Below are 20,862 nucleotides of genomic sequence, written 5' to 3' on the forward strand. Positions count from 1 at the left end.
CTGCCTCGCACAGCGTTCAATAATAGCGGCCACTTCATATCAGGTGGTGGTAACACAAGGAGGAGCTTTGAATGGCTCAGGATGCACAAGAACTTTCCAGTTCTAAAGTCATCAACAGAGATTCCTAAGCAACAGCAGTCCCTGCGTTTTGTATTGCCTGCCACTCACTGATGCCATGATATGTTCGGGTAACCTCTTGTTCCCGACTATTCTGAATGATTTTCACCGCTCTTCACATCTGCAGGTTCAGCATCACCCTGACTCGTTTTATGCGGCAAGAAAGACTAAGCTACACCCAATCATATCAGGGCCAAGTTCGGACAGCGACCGCGTTCATATCCGCAAGTGATGGTGTGCAGAAGCCGAGAGACCCCACCGACTTCGTGGTCACAGAAGGAGTGCATATCGTGCGGGCAGCGATTACGAAAGGACGGATAAACGTAAGATTGCGAGACGCATAATTCACTTATTAATTAATTATCCGTTTTAATAGTGTTTGTGTTTACCCTTACAGGTGCTGGTAAGGATTATTTTCTCGCACAAAGAATAATTACGAGGTTAACAGCAAGCGATAGGGCGCCTCATGAATCTCCCTCCACCAAGAATAGTTGTGTAGGCGCGGAAACATGATACCGGATTGAAGTTTGTTGTTTTGAGGCTGCTTCGACCTCCTCCTCTGAATATATTAAGAAACTCTGTGTGTGCGATAAAATGACGGACTACTTTCCATTTGAAGGCAGTGTGGAAAAGGCAGGTATCATCGACAACCATAGGAAAGAACTACAGGATTGCACTTGTCTGCCGAAAGGCTTACGCCTTCAGAGCGCCTCGTCTAACCATTTCTAGCCCATAAGCACGCTAACCGGGGAGCTTTAATTTCTCTCTTCAGTCATTGGTCTTCACGGTCGTCTGATATAGCGTCAGCCAGCAATACATGCAAAACTTAAGTACTTAATCGAGAGAATGAGCTCACACAAACGTGTGGGCTGGTCTTTAACGGATGGCACTGTGGTCGCAACAAATGTGAACGGAACACCAAATTACTCGAAAATTAGGCCTTGGTATGAAAAATGCAGTTCAATTTCCTTCTCATAGGTAAAGAGAAGTAAACTAAGGAATTCTTCATAGAAGTAATCTGAGGAATGTTCAGGTATTCGCACTTTCGATGAAGCAATGAGAGGCTCTTTTTGTGGTATCTTTAGAAACTATTGTGACATGTTTACTTCGTAAACCGTAACGAAACTGTGGGCGGCGCCATAACTTCAACATTTCAAACTTACGGTCCACAATACGTTTTAAGCACCGGCACTTTTTTTTGGCTGGGCTGGAGAGGGTAAAACACACCGGTAGCTCATTTTTTACTTCTTACGTGCGGTACTTAATATGTTCCCGCATGCGGCGACGACGACATTGATAGGAGTAAAATGAAGACACAATAAATCCAAGCAGTTCTTTATGCTTCTTGTTTATCTTCGATGAACATACATGGTCTGTTCTGAAAGTAGTAGGACTCATTTTTATAAACAAAATTTATTAAAGAGAATAGTACAAACGATAGCACCCTTCCGCACGTGCACGCTGCTGCCAATGAGTTTTACAGATTTCGTACGTCTCTAGGAACGCCTGGACCGGAATGCTGTTTAGCTCCCTCGTCACGGCCTGTTGAACCACCTCTGCCAATCCGTGATGATCCCCCTTGAGCGTCGATTTTGTCCTCGGGAATAGAAAAACGTCTGGCGGGGCCAAGTCGAGGCTGTAGAGAGTCTGAGGCCGCGTTGCCGCCTTGTTCTGGGGAAAAAATCGGGGTCCTCATTCACATGATGAAGAAGGTCCTACCGGTTGGCCTTTTCCTCCTTTGACAAGACTCCCGGCATCAACTTCGCGCACGCTTTCCTCATGGATAAGTTTTCTGCCACGATCTCAAAAAATTGCGTTTGAGGAATGCTCAAGTAATCAGCAATCATTCTGATACTCATTCTACGATAACTGTTAAGTAAACGTTTCACTCGCTACCCATTTTCGTTCGTCATGCTGGTCGGAGGGCGTCTGGAGCGGTCGTCTTCTTCCACTCTTTCCTTACCTTCTCGGAACAGCTTTTGCCACTCAAAAAACACCTGATCTACCCATGGAAGCGTCACCGTAGGCCTCCTTAATCATGTTGTGAGTCTCTTTGCCTGTTTTACCATGATTTACTCAAAATTTGATCGCGTATCGCTGATCCAGTAAACGCTCGATGATTCTGCGTGACGAAACGTTTCGAGAGGGGTTCACAGTACAAGCGACCTCCTCTCTTCAACGGCCGAGAGCCGACTGCCGATTTTCCCCAGCATTCCCAATATCCCCCTTCAACGATCCTGCACGCGCAGACCACCTCTCCTCCACCCGTTCGCCCAGGAAAAAACCAGTCCTGCTACTTTCAGAACAGACACTGTATAACTGCATGGATCTGTATTGTGAGGGAAATAAAGCTCTAGAGTGCAAATGAGTGCCAAGCGGTCCCACTTGCTGGTCGCAAATCTCGTAATCCTGCCTATGCCAACACCCAGTTCTTCGTGGACGATCAGCCACTGATAAAGAAAGGAGAAGTACCCTTCGGCACCCTGAAGATGCTGGTGATCAGTGGAACCGGACTGAGGGTGTACGAGGTTCATTACGTTGTTCCCAAAGTTCGCCTCGCCGTCTTCACAGGGGTAAGTTGGTGTCCGCAACTGAGAACCAGTAAGCGGATGCAGCGGTGTCATGGAGCCAGAGCATGCGCCTGGTACGCAAGGAGGTTGAAGTTCAAATCATCGTGCTACCGGAATTCTCCACTGGCGAAAAAAAGTCGGAGTGCTTATAGAATTCAATAATTAGACCTCCGGTGCTAGTGACTCCGGTGAACAAAGCTGAAGATTCGTGAAGCTACGCAAGTCAAAGTTCGAACATAGGTCGGCGGATTCAGTCATTAGTCGACTCACTCGGACTCCCTCCGACTGATTTTAGATCATGATCTGAGTGAATTCATCAAGTGATTGAGTTCGTACTCACATTCAGATCAGGATCTGAGTCATGAGTCCGGAACCATATTCAGATCATGACGTGAGTTGTGAGTGAGCCCGGACTCATACTCAGATCATGAGCTGAGTCGTGAGCGAGCCCGAACTCACGTTCAGATCATTATCTTAGCTGTGAGTTCAGACTCGCATTGAGATGATTGTCTGAGGTGCGAGTCGTCCGGACTCACATTGAAATCATGATTTCAGCTCTGAGTGAGTCCAGACTCATGTTGAAACCACGATCTGAGTCGTGAGTGTGTCCAGACTCACATTGAGTCAATGATCTAAGTCGTGAATGTGCGCTCGCATTCAGATCGGGATCTGAGTAGTGTCGTGAGTGGGCTCATTTCAGATCGTAATTGGTCGAGATTACGATGTATACGATTTAAACGTTTCGTGGTATGTAATTTTTGTTGCTGCTGCACTTTGATACAATGCTGAAAGGCGAGAAAAGTTGATTAGTCGCCACTCTTGGTCTAGTTGGCTATTAGCTGTGGTTTTCTCAATCGCGGTTATTCTAGTTCTTCCTTTGCTGTTTTCTCATTGGTTGCCGCACATATCCAGTGGCCTCAGATCTTAACGACCCGCGAGCGGCAACTACAGGCCTCTAGTCCTCTCAGCCAGGCCTGGCTACACTCCTGCTGCAGTACAGACCCCATTGCTTCAACGTGGTTTTAGCTTTTTTGCATTTTTAGAGCCGTACTGAAGCCGTTAGGCGTAAAAACTATTCAGCTGTGCGATGCGGGAGTTAGGAGGGCTGAGTCAAGGTGAGCCTCAATCAGTCATGAGTCGAAATATGCATGTGCACTCGAATGAGTGAGCGCAGATGAGTCGTGAGTCGGAATTACTGAGTCCAGATGAGTCATGAATAAAATTGAGTGAGCCCAGATAAGTCGTGAGTGCAAATGAGAGAGTGAGCCTAGATAAGGATGAGTCTGAGCGGGACGTGTGTCGCTCTGAGTGGTTAACCCCGGATGACTGGTGAGTCTGAGCGAGGCCAAGTGAGTTGTGAGCCTAAAAGAATTGGAGTTCATGAGCTCGACTGAGCTCAAGCCTCTGCGAGTGTGAGTTTTAGTGAGCCCGTAGGTTGACCACACTTTTGTGAGTGAGTAAGCGGTCGTGATTTTGCCGAGGTATGCATTCGACCAAACCAAAAATGCTCTCTGAGGGAAATACAAAAATGCGTCTTCTCCTCTGACCAGGATTTAGCCATCCTGATGTAGCACTTGGCTACAACCTCCTATATGAATGCCCCAATCAGCGACTGGCGCTGAGTCCCCAGCTGATGCGGAGCAACTTAAAAAGGGCGGCAGTTAGACATGTGAAGCAACGCAGGGGGCTCAGAACTGGTTCCCGAGAGGCCGCCATTGGAAGCTTTATCTGTTAATGTTCAGCGCTAGGACTAAGGTAGTCCAGCATTCATTGGAAAGAACTATATAAAGGAGCCATATTAATAGTCTAAGTGGTGTTAGAGGAACGTGTTATGTTCATGGGCAGACGTATATTCTGCCATCGTAGTTAACCGGAGAGCCGACAACTACATGCAGATTTCTTGAGAAATAAGGACATAGATGCGATATTGATGTCTTGTGCAACAATAAAGAGACGTTGGCAGTTATCTTGATTAGCTTGAATAAAACGCACAAGTTTAGTGTTGAATTCTAAACGCAGACGCGAATCAAGTTTTTCTGCTCTGTTTGGACCAATCATATTCTAATGATAAAACGGAAGCGCGAATTGTCTCTTCCAACGTCAGCTCGGGATCAGGCGTCTATCACGGATCTCTCCATGGAGCAACGATATTTTCTCCGCCGAAATCGACCGATTTGACCTGCACCCCGCGTGACATTTTCGTTTTCCCTGCGTCTCCTTCCTGTCACGACCGGCTGCGGCTACTTCGTTCCTGGCGTCGCTTAGCGGCCACGCGGTCCTGCGGCCAAAACACAAAGAACGCTTATGACTTGTTTTGTTGTTAGTTCCGCGCAGGACCATCTCAGCCGAAAGGTGCAATGCCAAATCTCCCAAATGTAGTTGTGTTTCGTTCTGCACCATCTCAGCTGAAAGGTGCAATGCTAAATGTCCCAAATGTAACTATTTTTCGTTCTATGCAGGTCTGCATTAATAAAATTTACTGCGTAAACAAAATAACTGTTAACATAACGTCAATTCTTTGTGACCACTTTTTAGACCGAAATCGTTAACATGCGTGAACGTCCCGCGCTTTCAGACGTCAGACGACGCGTCCTCGCAAAGCCTAAGAGCTGTGTAATTAGGAAAATAGTGTGAAAATTTCGCGCGTTTTACCGGTGCAATTTTCCGGTGCGGACAACTTCTTAAAAAGCGAAAGCTTCGTGCGCCTTTCGTTTGCGTTGAAAATGAGAGACAGATTGGCGATGATTGATCGATGGTTTCACACCGATGCGATTTTCGCATGCGGCGCTGAGAATTCTGTCGTTCTGCGACTGGGGAGGGCCGTCGGTCTAGCCGCAGACAGCTTGCGATCGAGTTCCGTCGTGTTGGAATTCAATAGCAGCTCGGTGTGATCGCTTTGCGACTGACCAATGGGGAGCGCCGAGACGGCGTGTGACGTGGGGTCACGTGGATGCTATTGCTGCGGTGTAAGCAAAATATATTATTCTAGTAAAAACATACCAAATACTGCCTTGGATCTAAAAACACGCTGGTCATAACACCGTCAACACATTCGGTGTCCGGTATCTGTCGCGTTTTATCAATGGTCGCCTATACGAGCATCAAGCAAACTCGCGCGTCCGTCCAATCAAATTCGCTGGTTACGTGTAGTATGGGAGAGCACTGAACGAAGATCGCATTGTGGCGTCACCGACTAGGCGTACTCTTTTTGTTCTGATAGAAGCATGTGAAACGACTGGACCCCCCTTCAACGAGCGCCGCCATGTTGCCTGAACGTATAGCTTTTCTTGCACTCACATTCCATTCGCTAAACGGGAGGAAGAGATCTCCGCGGGGAGCTACGCTCTCAGTTCGTTATCCGGTGGAGCGCTCGCAATCTGCCATTAGAATTGATCATGAGATTACACAGGCCTACGCTTCCACATTCACTCACGGCTAAAGGACATTGATTGGTTCTATGAAGGCATAGAGTTGGCAGTGAGTAAAGTAAATACGTATTAGACTGTTTTGGTGGGCGACCTCTATGCGACGGTAGGCAAGAAGCAGGCACTAGCCGAGTATGCGTAGACTTAAGCAACAGCAGGAGACTCTGTTACATAGTCGGGTATTAAATTAGTATCTTTCAGCATTAAATCACAGTGCAAAATAAATTTAGTAAGAAATTAAATAATTTACCAACCAGGCCTACCTTCTTCCACAATGACGAAAGTGGAAATGGAATATGAAGAGCCTGAAAAGCGAGACCAGAAATGAAGTGCGCTTCGCACTGTGCGCCCACCAGGGCACGGAGCAGGACGTGCAGGTGCACCTGTGTGAGCTGAGGTTTAGCGACAGTAAGATGCGGAAGTCGCCAAATGACTAGGTTTAAGTTAGGAATGGAGGAACCTTGTGAAGAAGGGGGACATAAGCAAGTTAGCCATAGCAGGTAAAGTAGAGGGAACTCCCGGAACTGGCACTGTCCATTAACCGTGGAACACACTTTTTTTTTCAATTCATTTTATTTTCCAGAAAGATTCTGGCGGATTCATAGGCGAAAAGCTGTTCCTGACATCTTGACAAAGGCCTATAAAACCACCAACGAGGCAGTAGGTGATGACCTTATGACGCAGAATATTGAAAGAAGAATAAAATATGTTTAACACAAAATATATGACTACAAACATGGATAATAGCTGAGTAGAAAAATATACATTAACAAGAACATACATTAACAAGAATTACATTTTAGAGCTTGACACCAGTTTTACAGAAAACAGTATTAACGAAGTATCGATTATAACTTCAAAGGAAATTTACACATATTGTTTTAGAAATACAATTATGTGGCATACAAAAAAAAATAAAAGACATTAAGGCTAAGCAAATAATAGCATAAACAAACTATCCATCAAATAGTTAACCGGTAATATATCTAGGAAAAGGCACATAATACACACAATCTCGAAACCTACATTATATAATTATAGCTAAAATCAGTACACTTGTGCACATCTGGTATAATTTGTAAATAAAGGTACAGCTATGTGGACAAGAATTGGTCAAGTAACTGTTTTAGTGTAGGCCTAGTCATGTGTTTGTATTTATTTAGAATGACTGGAAGATTATGCTGAAGTGTTTGCACTTTATAATTTGTGCGGAAACGAGGTATGAACCATGGATCAGTGTTCCGTGTATGAGTGTTTTTATTGAGTTCTAAAGAGGCTAATGACTTAAGGAAATGCCTGAAAGAATCCATTGCTAAATAAAATGATCGCAGGACTCGAAACTCGTAAGCACGTTTGATGCTAATTATATTGTAGGACTGAAAATATTCAGCTGTTGACGACAGGAAGTCTATATTGGCGATGTTACGAATATTTTTTTTCTGGAGTACGTATATCCTCTGGACATTTCTTTGTGATGTAGTCAACCAAACTAAATTGCAATAGTTAGTGTAGGAGGCAAACAAGGCATTGTAGACTTGTAGTTTTATTTTTGTTGGTAGAAAAGAACGGCAACGTGATAATGCCCCTGTAACTGTTGAAAGCTTTTTGCAGAGGTTATCTATGTGAGAGTCCCACATAAGATGAGAACTAAATGTTATGCCAAGTATCTTGATTTCACTGCTATCACTGCCTGATAGCAAAATACTGCTGTCATCTGCGTACACGATAAATTTAGCCCCCCCGTCAATATGGGCAATATCGTTTATATAGATGATGAAAAGTAATGGGCCCAAGATGCTACCTTGTGGTACACCAGTTAATATTGGTAGAGGTGAAGATTTATGATTGCCAAGGTGAACACACTGAGTCCTATTTTTTAAGTATGACCGAAGTAATTCAAGAGATTTGCCACGAATGCCATAATGTGTGAGCTTAAATATTAAAATGTTGTGATCAAGAGAATCGAAAGCCTTACTGTAGTCAATAAAGAGACCAAGTGTAAAGAGTTTTTGATCAATATTTTGCAACACAAATTCTTTAAGTGATAGAAGTGCAGATTCGGTTGATCGTCCCCTTCGAAATCCAAACTGGTTATGTGAGAGCAAATTACGCGTGTCCAAAAACTTGGTTAATCGCACAGATATTATTTTTTCCAAACCCTTTGAAAAAACAGGTATTACAGATATTGGTCTGTAGTTTCTCGCATCATTTTTATCCCCGCTTTTATATATGATGGATACCCTAGACCTCTTCATGGCAGTAGGAAATACACCTTTTTCTATAACAAGGTTGAATATGTATGCGAGTACCGGGACGATATGCTGCAAAACGTGTTTTACGGGCGTAATCTGTAAGTTATCTATATCCAGGGCTTTGCTGTTCTTTAGATTCATAAATTCACTTTAAAAGCGGAGAACGATCTGAGTTACTCCGTGGAAAAACATGGTAGAGGGAGCTGAAGGAAAGTTCGCATTAGTGCGAAAGAGCTCATCATACCATTGTAAGAGCAGAGTAAAAACCTAGCTTGTGCATCTTGTATCTTGCTTGTGCATTGCTCGATCATTGCGACCGCAGTTGTGACGCCAAGCGGCAAGAATTTGTTCCTGGCCACCCCCGAAATTTCACCTGGCCGATTTGAACCAAAGTTCATGTCGAACCATAATTGGGCGTGCTAGACACGATGGTGTCCTAAAAATTTGACACGGATCATTTACAAATATTGTAACCGCAACCTCCTCCTTCCCGAAAAAGCACTTCATAGCTTTGAGATTGTTGCTGTGGTGCAGCTTGTGGCGTCACCACTTACGTCACCAGTCTTTCGCACGTCACACATCGGTTTATACTGAGTTAAACACCGGCTAATTTTTGCATTGCTGATTCAGAAAGTTCTTTGGATAAGATGAAATTTCTTAATCACGAAAACGCGTCTTCTTTTCTTCTGCCCTTCTGCGCTGCAGAACGGCATAGAAGTGCCCGAGACGCCCACTCTCTACCCATCTTCTTACGTGGAGTTCACCGGCTTCCCACTTGAGGAGAAACGGTGCGTGTCCGTATCCTTTTTTATGCGACATCATAAGGAGCCATAAGGCTATTTGGCTTTGTCGCAGGCCTTTGTCACACCTCGGCCTGCGGAGTGAAATAAAGGGAAACAGAAAATTGGCTGCAAGCGGAATATGAGCCCGCATTGCGAACGTATCAGCTTCACTGGCTGCTGCATTCGACCGCTACGCCATCACCGTGTTTTTTTTTCATTGCTAACCAAATCATACAATAGACCGCGGCGGTGGCCTAGTGGTCTGAGCATCCGGCTCGCATGCGTGAGGTGCCGGGTTCGATCCCCAGTGTCGCCAGGTACTCATCGGTGATAAAATGGGTACAAGCTTTCCTCTGGTCTGGTGCTCGGCTTATTTCGGGTGAAATGCTTCGGAAATGGGTCTTGGACCACACCTTGAGTAGAAGAAAGCAGCTTGACCATGCCGCTGTTTGGCCACTGATGCCCTTGCGCTATAACAATCCATAATCATCAAATCATACAATATGTGCAAAAGAACCGGTAGCCAGCCTGGGACTGACTTCAAATGCCTTGAATTCCTAATTTGCCTTCAAGGTTTCAATGTACGGGAGCCATTCAGGCGATGCGTTTTCAAATTCAGTTATTTCTTGCGATTATTAAATCTTGCAAACAAATTGAACTGAAAAAATTGCTTCTTTAAAATACTATGTAACTGGCAGTGCGTCAAAATCTGCGTGAATCGCCACCATCCTGCTTCCTTACATACAATGCAATCCCAACGCAATGACAAAGCTGTAAGACACTCCATCCTGGTTTTCAGTCGAGAGGTATCTCATGCCATCTTGGTCAAGCGAATAATCCTTCCTAACCATCCTTTGGAGGATGTCCCAGAGACAAATTTGTGTCCCAGCAGCCCAGAAGAACATGCTCAATCATTTAATCCTTTTAAGAATGAACTTGCAGTAGACGCCCCACACCACGCATGATCCCTTCTTCGGCCGCCACGTTTTTACAGGTAAGGTGCCGTTGTAGAGATGAAAATGAAAGCGTTTTGCTGCAGGAGAAATTATATTCTGAACGCTTTTAAAATGCCCTGCCCAGGACTTGCATCGTAATTGGTCCTGTAAATGCTGTCAGGAAGAGTGGCTGACAGAGATATTTTTAAAGGCATATTGGACTCACGCTACTGAGACAATAAAAGGAAACGAGTGAATGCGCACAAAAACAGGACTGTACCACTTCCTACAAATATGTCCACTAATATTTCCGTGAATAAGAAATTCTGTCAAAAACCTGAGCAGTTTCAATTACATAACAGCACGTAAAAGGGGACTCTAGCGTCCCAAAGAAAGTGGTTAATGGTTGACTAATTCTCGGACAAGCAAATGGCATAATAAATCAAGACCTCCAGTTCGGATCAGCCTGAAAAGGTTGGTTCGGCTTGCTGCTCCCAAGAGGAACCACACACAAACACTGCACACATTCTGTGCAGGCAGCTTTTGCCCATTCAAGCGGGATGAGTGTAAGACTTCCATTACATACCCCAATTTGTTAACCAAGAAAATATTGTAAACTATGCCAGGTGCAAGCACTGACAGGTTCAATCCATTAAATCCTTCTGTTTTTTTTTAAATTAAGCAGCGTATCATCGCCAGTGGGGCTCACTATCAATATAACACTGGATTGGAACAACTAAGTACTTAGATGGAATTGTGGTCCACAATGTCTTGCCGAAAACACTCGGGGCCCGAGGTCATTCACCGCTCAAAAATCCGAAGCACTTTTCTCAGTTCACCGCGCTCCTATTTGCGTCGCAGAAAACTTCCACTTTTTTACCGTTTCGAAATTCTTTCATATTTTGGACAGAAAACACCAACATCATTAGCATATGCCATGACATAAAACTTATTTCATGTGGAACTGAAGTTCACTAATGCAGTAGTTTTGCGGGACATTGAAGCAGAGTTATTTCGCCACCATTTCGCCCAGAATTCCGCGACCATGAAATTCAACCGGCCGCGGCGGTTGAATTTGGATGCAGGCGAAATTCTGGAGGCCCGTGTACTGTGCGATATCAGAGCACGCTTAAGAACCCCGGGTGGTCGAAATTTCCGGAGCCCTTCACTACGGCGTCCCTCATAGCCTGAGTCGCTTCGGGGCGTTAAACAACCATAAACCATGACCCACAAGCTAAACGACTAAGTGCAACATTGACGCAGGGCATCGCTACGCCACACCTATTTGCACCTGAATGCAGCTTATTTTAGTTTATTAGCTCATTCTATTTAGTGTGAGTTTAATAATTTAATCACCCAGATATGCTGAAGTTCTTGAAGTACACGCTTTTTCTGTGCTCCACGATGCGAATGTTGTTCTAAGTGTACATATGTGCTTCAGTACCTCGTGACCTTTCCGGGGCATGCTTTACACGGCTAGCCTTGTACACTGCATTCTCGGCTGCGATAGATTATTGAAGACATCTGATCAGTGTGCTAAGGCGGATTTTCATCGCTGCCTTTTGTGCGGCATTTGTTACACTATATAGAATCTGGCATTCTGCACACAAATTGGTCCTGCTCTCACTGATAGCAGCAGAGTGAACTAAGGCGTGGATACACCCCAGCAGCAAAGCTTACCGGCCCAATATTGGAAATGTATTGACAAAGAACGGTCCTACAAAGGTCCAAAGTGAAACCAAACATTTACAATTATGGGCACGTTATCTCTGCTGCTTGGGATTCGGTTTGTGCTTCGTCCCACGGTGCGAATCGGGAATGCGCCAACAGCAACAAGTGGTCCTTAATTTCACCTACTGAACGTGTTCGTTCTCATTACACCAAAGTCAGAATTAGCGGGGTTGATTCAGTGCATCGCACTTGGCCAGTATCTGAAAGGGAAATAGTACCAAAGTTGATAAGTATGAAGCAACAGACGTCTGCATGGGATGTGACATACTATATCTATACGCTTTACAAGTAAACTGCTGTCCCTCTTCCGCGGAGAGCGCAAGCAAGCAATGGTGCTTCTAAAAGGGGACATGAACGTGGCAACAAAATGCAGCATAGTGGATCCTTCCTCGCGTGCATGCCCTTTAATTTAAATGTTATGGCGCATGGGAGGAAAGAACCAACAAGCGCCTCGGCTGACAGCGTGCACGTGTGTCTCGGGCTTATCTTGGCTCTTCACTGTTCTTCACTGTGTGAGTTCAGTCCAGGTGTGCCAATTCCTAGTGCACCACTCGATGGCTGACTGACGGCTGCTGCAGGTCGTGGATTCGGGTCCGTATGAAGCTCTCGGAGGACAACCCCAAAACGGAGTTGTACGTCCGAAAACAAGCTGGACCGGCTGCCGAAAAGATACTAGTGGTGGTCAAGTTCTACTATCAGCTCATCTCCGTCTGGTCCAACGAAGGCGTGCAGAGCTTCGCCGCCACGGAGCTGCGGGCGCCACGCTGCCTAGCCATATACGAGTTCGTCCTTCACTCACTGCTCATGGTACGCCCGTCTCTAGCCAACTGGCGCCAAAAGATGCATGTGGACACTGTGCATGTTCATTCTGATCCTCCAATACAATTAACCGTCACATGCATGGTGTACTTGCCTTGGGGTCGTTTCGCAGAACCGCTCAGGGTATTTAGATCTACTTGTAGCGTTGATGCAGAGCCCTGCTGGCCGCATGTTGGTAAACGTGAAAAGTAAACTGGCCTACCTGCCTGCCGGTAATTCGTTTGATGTCACAGAGCGCCATGCAGAGAAAGTTGTTTTGTAGTTTTTTAGCACGCCTCATCATCTACAGCATGAATTCCGTAATCATTTACAGCGTCGTTATCAATTACTACTCTTGGACAGTGGAAAAACAGTGACACTGAATAGTGAATAGTTGTGGAAAGAATGAACGCAGTTGTTTTCGTGTCAAGATACATTTTCTCTTGCTTTTCGTAACTTCTGCCCATTCCTTTTCGCGTTGGCAACAAAATTTACGTCGCGTCTGAAAATCTTTTCTCGCTTTCATCAATCAACAAATAAAAATGGCGCATGCAATTCCTGCTCGTTATTAATTATGTACTCTACGTCTAATACAGGGAGGGCTTTTTCCGCTAAAAGATTTTCCGGTGTGCCTGAGTTTTTCACACCACAGAAAGCGGTGAATAAATGGAAGATATTTTTAGCTGGCTAAGTGAGCAGGCAACGTATGCAGGCATAGTCAGTTGGATCGGATTTAAAGACTGCGAAATGGTGGCAAAAAGCATTAAGTATTATTTCGCACCATGGATGCGTAAATACATCCCACATCTTCATAGCATAGACCGATCCCGGTGACTCAGTGAGTGAGGCGTTCCGCTTCAGATGCCTACGCAGCACAATGGAATCCCGACCTCGGCTGCCGCGTTTTGATCGACAGGAAACGTATAAATGCCCGTGTGTTGGGCAGTGTAAGCGCACGTGAAAGTACCCCAGTTGTCACACATTATTCTTCCGGAGCCCTCCTCTACGGCGCCTTCCTGACGCATGTGTCCGTTCGCAACGTTAAGCCCTCAATATACATTTTTTGTAACGCAGGTGTGATTTCTGTTATTCTAAACTGGGCTCACGTTTTCGCGCAGCTACAGCGATGATTTGAAGGACGAATTCTTTTCTTCCTTGCTGTGCAACGCCAAACGATTAATGAGGTGTTTGCTTTGACTGTCGGCAATCTTTTACGAGCTGCCGTTTTCTTTCGGTATAGCTGTGGCGCCGTAATAAACCTCGTAAAGAGCAATTCAATTTTACCCCGGGCTGGGCTTATTCTCATGCCGCTGTGCATCGCAAGAAATGCTGATGGCGGGCACCTTTCCTCAGCACCAGCATAGTTTATCTTGTGCGGCCGAAAATGCGTCGTACGAGGGAGACTGTTCTATGGAGAGTGCGCACTTGACACTAAATGGTATACTTGGATATGTCCCTCGTCTCCACCATCCGCGCCGACTAATATCAACTTATTTCTCTTCTTTTTCAGGTCTTACCAAGCAGCCAATGATGGCCTCTGCTGATTAGGATTTTTAAACAGATACTTCAAACAAGTACATCTTCTCGACAACAATAAAACGATTTATTTGAATAACAGCAAATTTGACCTACATCCTTCAGAAAATTTTGACACGCGGTGTGCTCTGTAAGGCGGAACAATGTACCAGCCAAACTTTTAATCTGATGGCAGCCATTAAAGGTCGAAGAATTATTTAACCTTGTTGTTGTTTTTTTATCCAAGTGAATACAGATACAAAGGGAGCAAAAAGCAAGTTCTCCAGAGTGCGCTTAATATTATTTGGGTAGCGAAGGTTACTAAGAGATATACTCGTAGCTTTTATGGTTTCATGGCAGAACTGAAGTGAAGGTGAAAAGACTATCTTTTTCTAGTGCACACTTTTATTCGCGCCTTTTTGCGTTGAACGACAACGTGTGACAACTCACCAATATCTTCTTTACAGCGTGAGCTATTAGAGTGGCTGATCAACCAGTCTCGATCGGTCTGTAAAAAATCACGTTGCCTCTCCGGGACCATTCCATCGTCAACACCACTTAGTCGCCGCAGATAACTGGGTTTTTCAGCATTGGCTTTATTCAGGTTCTTCGGCAGCGCAACGAAGCACTATCCCGAAAAAAAAAAACCGCCTAGTGAAACAAAAGCTCAACAAATCTGCTGGCTGCCGCACGTATGGGGATCCCATATTTAGATGTTAGCTCCACTGGGTCTTCTTCAGGGCATTTCTCGTCATCCTGACGCCGTTATCTCCTATGCCAACGATCATAAATTCGGCATTATTAACCCACCTTTTGTGGAAGGCAAGCGTAGTAGGCGGCCACAGAAAGTGGAGTGGGCGGATGAGAATAAGATGTTTGCGGAGGTTAAATGGCCGCGCTTGGCAGAGGACAGGGTTAATTGGAGAGATATGGGGGAGGCCTTTTCCGGCGGTGGGCTTAGCCAGGCTGTTGATGATGATGATTATGATTAATCTCAATTTTTGGCCAGTCGCCAATGTTTCCCCCGTTAGATCTGCGAACGCGCACCTCGCTCTTTTGACGACGCAGTCGCAAGTGACGCAGTCTCTCCTAGCTCCGGGGTCAAGGCCCTTTCCTTGGAGTGAGCATCGGTGTCTATATAGGCCGCCGACGCAACGGGAGGGATGTTACATGGTAGCTGGTTACTATGGAAGGAGGAGGGTCTGGCGAGAGCTGAGCTGTGGCCTGTTCTATCTGCTGAGACTGCTGGGAAACGTGCCACCCTGCTACTGGCTTTTTAGCTACACACTACTGGGTCCTCTCGGAGGCGACGCTGAGGTTTTAAGGCGAAAGCCTCTAATGGCTCATACTGTAGTCCGTTAACAAAGCCTGTCGCACGCGTTTTACTCGGGAACTAAAAAGATAGAATAAATGAACCTTCAGTGAACAAAAGATTACACGAAGACCAGCCGGCCAGATCGAATCAATCTCCGCTGCAATCTGAATATGCTTACTTTGGACACAGCGAAAGAATACATGCGTAAAAAGGAAAAAAAAAACGATATGTACTAGAGGATGCTTATAAGTATTGAGCTTTCCAAAGAAATAATTAAGGTGCAGAAATAAAACTAAGTTATTTGCCATACCTTGATCGAAGGCAAACGCATATTAAGCCTTGAACTTCTCCAGGTCTATGAGGAAACACAGGTTGTGGCCGTGCATCGTGCTATTCTTTTGTTCAAATAATGAATCTTCAAGTGTGTCTTAAGTTTTGAAAACATCATAGTTGCTTGGTGCTAAGTCCACTTTCAAGCTACGTGCAGGTTGCAGTATTTCAAATTCGATATTGGGCCCGTACTGAGTTGTTCTGGAGGCTTTATATGCAGGGACATTGTGATGGAATAACAGCCCTCCTCGCACCACATTTCTCCGACCTTATTGCTCCAATTTTTTTTGGTCGGGACCAAAACAGCAGACCGCTGTCACTAAAACACCCACTTTTGAACATTATATAAATAAAACTTCATCCCAGTTTCAAAGCCCAAATAAATATCAACACAGTGGGGGCTGATCTTTGCTTCAGGAATTTCTTTGATCACAATAACTCTTGCTTTTCTACTCCTTCGACATCTCTTGATGTGAGGACTATATCTCAGCTGTTGTGAGAAGCCCACAATAGGAATTTGCCTCGAAAAGCCAAAGAAGCTTTTCAAAATTTTCCACGCGTTCCTGCTTCTGCTGAGCATTCAGACATTTTGGAACTCATTTGGCTCACACCTTCGTATAGTCTAGCACAGGGGTTCTCAAACTAGGTTCCGCGGAACACAGGGGTTCCGCAGGCTGTCTTCTTGTGTTCCGCGAGAACCCTCACCGGCCGATCCCCGTTTAAGGCTCATTTTTAGTGTACGCGCGCGAACCAAACAGCGCTTGGTTCGTTAAAGCTAATTTTTACTCTTCGTAGCCTCAAAAAACAATCTTGGGTGTCATGCCCGCGATAGCAGCTGCCGAAAAGGACTTAGTGGCTGTGAAGTCTCATCTGCTGATGTCTGTGTTAACAGCACACTTGAGCACTCTCAGGGCTCACTTAGCTGAGTACTTCCCAGAAGTTGAAACGGTCAAATGGCTAGTATCTCCTTTTCATGTTGATGTGACAATTTTCAATACTGACAGTGTTGAAATTGAGAATGAGTTTCTAGAGCTCAGGGCAAGCACTGCTCTCAAAGAGAAATTTAATGGTGAAGGCTTGGTGACATTTTGGGTGGGGACTGCTCCACTGTTTCCATGTCTCTTTGAAAGGGCAGTGGACATTTTGCTTCTCTTTGCAACTACATATGCATGTGAACAGGCATTTTCAGCCCTCGCCTATCCGAAGAACAAGCACAGGAGCCTCTTGACCCGGCAGCTGATATGAGACTGGCTCTTAGTGCTACTGAGCCACGCTTTGACTTGCTCTTAAAAGAGAAGCAGTACCATCCATCACATTAGTATTTGTAGTAATCTGTGCAATAAACATTTAACCTTTGCAACTCTCTCTTTGCAAAAATGCACTCGACAACATTGCTGGTAAGTGAAAGCGGGGGGGGGGGGGGGGGTTCCCTGGAACTTATTGAAGGCTTTTGGGGTTCCTCCAAGCAAAAAAGTTTGAGAACCCCTGGTCTAGCATATTAGTTAGCACGTAACCAATTCGTTCCTCTCAAACGTTTAGACTATCTACTATCCTTATACCCGACAACAATTTCGGGTCCCTAGACCAATCCGTGAAAGGTGTCCACATTTACCCAAGAGGTCGCATCCCAAGGCCTGCCAGGATGTTGTTCATCTTCGGCGCTCAAATGGCCTGTCTAGAATCAAGCTCCACATCATTTCGCTGCCCCCCAGACTTTTTGACTGAGTATGAAAAATTTATTTCGTAGACTGTCCTTTGCTCACAGAAACATTCATCACACCACGGCACTCACTTGGCGGGAAGTCCACAGTGATGAGCGATTACTTCAGTTAACCGCAAACAAAAAAATTGTAAAAGTAGTATTTTTTAAAGATGATCTGCACAGAATGAAAACTGAGCGGCGCCTCTCGTAGTGTTTTATTTATTTATTGTGATTAGTCCACTAACAGCCATAGACTTTTACATTGGTTCACTCATAGCAGCGAAATAGAAAAACAATGAAAAGAAGGACAGAGGCCTTCGTCAGGCGTCATAGCCTTTTGCCTCTGCCCCTGCAGCCGACGATGTATCTACCCTGCTCTGTTCAAATAAATTTCAGCTCAAAAAAGTAACAAAACAATAATTAAAATAGAGAAGACGATGACAGTGATAGCGAAGATACAAACAGTTAACAGTCAGAAGCTGCTAAGAGTCCTAATGAGCACACCAGCACACCTTAAGAATTTCAAATCTTGTTTAAATATATCAAGGCCACATAGTCCGCGGTGTTATGCGTGGACATCATTCGCAAAATGGCGCTTATAGTGACCGGTGACAGGTCAGACACAGGGCTTTGCCGCTGGCGCAGTCCAGGCACCCAAAGCTTGGTCAAAGATGCTAGGTGCGTGCAGTCAGTGTGTCCATGTAAACGTTTTAAGAGGAAGAGAACGTCTCGCAACTCCCGCCTATGTTGTTTTTACAGACGCCACCCACCAAAATAAAAAGGCAGGCATTGGAATTCATTTCGGGCCCCTGACTAGGTATACCCCTGTTTTTGTCATTGAGTTTCTGGCTATTGAATTGGCCTTAATATGGATTCCCTGCAGTATCTCTCAAGTTATTATATTTTCAGGGCGCCTTCCTTTCCGTCTTGTCAGCGCTCGAAAAGTCGAGGGCTACTCCTGTGAGCTGTTTCCTTCAATTGTTTATTCCACCACATATTACAAAAGTATGCTTTCACTGGTCCCCTGTGCACTGCGGATTGTTTCTAATGAGAGGGCTGACTTTTTGGCCAAGTACGCCCTTGGTGGCCCTGTTGCCACGTTTGTCCCAAACACAGTCCTCTTGACTATAGCACGCTTTCAACGATTCCAGCGCCTCCACTAGTTGAACCATGAGCCTCTCCGTGCGGCAGCGAATTTTCAACAGCGGGCATTTCCATGGAGTGTGCGGATGTGCAGTTCACGGCAATGTAAGGTGTCCATGACCCTCTTGTGCTGAAGAATACTGTGGCTAAACCTTCATTTATGTCAATCAGGGTTATCTATGACAAACCTTCGTGAGTCTTGTGCCGAAATTGAGTCCATACATCACTTTTTCCTCTTCTGCCGGCGGTTCGCTGCTCTACGTAGAATTTACTTGGAGATGCTCCTCACTCACCTATAGGGCTTCCTCTATCTACTCCGAGTATCCCCTCCTTCGGGGCAAGCACCAAGGGATATGCCCTGAAATCAGTGTGCGATTATATTCGCTACTATATAATTACATTAGGTAGATTCCTCTGCTAGAACGACAATTCATTCACTGATTTTTTTTATTTTTCTGTACAGATACTAGCCCAAGACACAACATTATCCAAATACTTCATTCCTTGTACATGCGTGCGTTTGTATGCGGTATGCAAACTGGCCAATCATCCGCCGTGGGCATGTGCAATTAAGGGTAAGGACAACATCAATATCATCTCCAAGTCGGTTAGTCCCAGAGGGCACTGGCCAGTCCCGTAATCGTCTCAGGAAGCAGATAAGCGGACCGCAAAACCCGTGACGTTCCTCACAAACCTTTTCTGCACCTTTTAGAATTTTGCCCAGATGCGGTAGATCGAATTTCATACGATGAATCACTCTCACGTCTCGGCAGTGCAAGATGCCGGTACACGTCAACGTGGCATGTATTACTGCGTAGCACCCTGCTTACACGGTTCACTATGCGAAACAAGCGCAGACCTCTGCTCTTGACATCCAGAATGTGAAGCGAAAAACGTAGCTTAACTAGAAACATCAGTCGCGAACAATAGACGGTCTCATAATGGTCTGATTGTTGAGAATGTAAGAGAACTCAATCGGGTGTTTTGAGCGGAACAAACACCACATGGGCACAGAGTTCATATCCTCTTGGATTAAGCTGCAGTCATGAGGGGAGCGAATTATGTGGAATATGTTTAGGTCATCGGAATATTTGGAGATCTGAGAATGAGGAGCAACTTTGTAAAGTTCATTGACGAAGAGGTTTAATAGCAGAGGCCTCGGGTTGTATTCGTGGGGAACACCAGATATCATAATAAGGGGCGAGACTTTTGTCCGCCGTATCTCGCGTCGCTTGTCTACCTTGTAGATATCTGCCAATGTTACGAAAAGCATTTTTCGACAGTTTTTAAGAACCATGCCATGTTCTACTACATAAACGCTCTTGCGGCAATGAAATAAACAGGGTGAACCTGCCTATGGGAAGTGACTGCAGGAGCAACATTACTAAGGAATGCAGAAAGGATATAGGCCAGTAGTTGCTTTGTGAAATGCGCGTTCTGGCTTTTAAAGACTGGTACTAATAGCGCTTCTTTCCAAGTGGCCGTAAGAGTTGGCGCGGTAAGAGAAGACCTAAATATTTCCAGTAGAAGTGGTGCCAGGACATCGCAATAAACTGTAATGGTGAAAAGAAGGATGTCATAAGCGGCACAGGTTTTTTTAGATTATAGTTGACAGATAGTGTCCGTGACAGCTTCTGGACTAAATCTGGGCTGCAAGAGCGTGATGCCATTTCCTGTTAACACATACGAGTTTGTCAGTCGGGCGACTGCTACATTAATCGGGTAGTCTGTTACATTGACATGGGGAGCATTCCAAAAGAAATTTTGTTTCGCCTAATCGCGGTGATTGTCTCGCAATTTTACAAGCATAGGCCTTGGAAGAAGAATAACCACCAAAACGAACATGCCACAGACCAGCTGGCACAAGAGGAGCACACACAGGCAATACGGTGTGGTCGTGGACTTCGCCGCGTGGGTTAACAGGCAAGTCTGCAGGATCGAGGCTCGTATACACGAACAAAATTAAACAAAAGGGCAGTCATGGCAGCGAAGCAAGCGTCCATTAAAGGCAAGCCCTTCGCGAAGACAACAAAGAACACTGTAGACACCAAAAAGTGCGATGCAATAGCACTCCAAATCAAGGCCACCGTCCATAGGTGTGAAGATACGTTATAACGCATCGGCACTAAGAGGTGGTTTTAGGCAGTATAAGCCCACAAGGAAGTTTTTATGCCTTTTAGAGTATCTTCAATCCTGAGGCATTCGTCGTGCACATCCAGGTCATGGCGGCGAAATGAGCGAAAAGAT

At 45.2% G+C, this 20,862-nt stretch overlaps 1 protein-coding gene across 1 annotated transcript; it reads left to right on the forward strand.

Annotated features, from left to right (window-relative positions):
• Positions 1-262: 262 nt before the first annotated feature.
• LOC149337252 (uncharacterized) lies at positions 263-14,187 on the forward strand. Its single transcript, XM_089554848.1, has 5 exons — positions 263-440; positions 2,547-2,690; positions 9,070-9,152; positions 12,391-12,619; positions 14,121-14,187. The coding sequence occupies exons 1-5, from the start codon at positions 270-272 to the stop codon at positions 14,139-14,141; spliced, it is 648 nt and encodes a 215-aa protein (XP_089410974.1). The 5' UTR covers positions 263-269; the 3' UTR covers positions 14,142-14,187.
• Positions 14,188-20,862: the final 6,675 nt, after the last annotated feature.

This window comes from Amblyomma mixtum, chromosome 7 (genome assembly GCF_055824585.1).
Source record: "Amblyomma mixtum isolate Tamu chromosome 7, ASM5582458v1, whole genome shotgun sequence".
Classification (NCBI taxonomy): Eukaryota; Metazoa; Arthropoda; class Arachnida; order Ixodida; family Ixodidae; genus Amblyomma; species Amblyomma mixtum.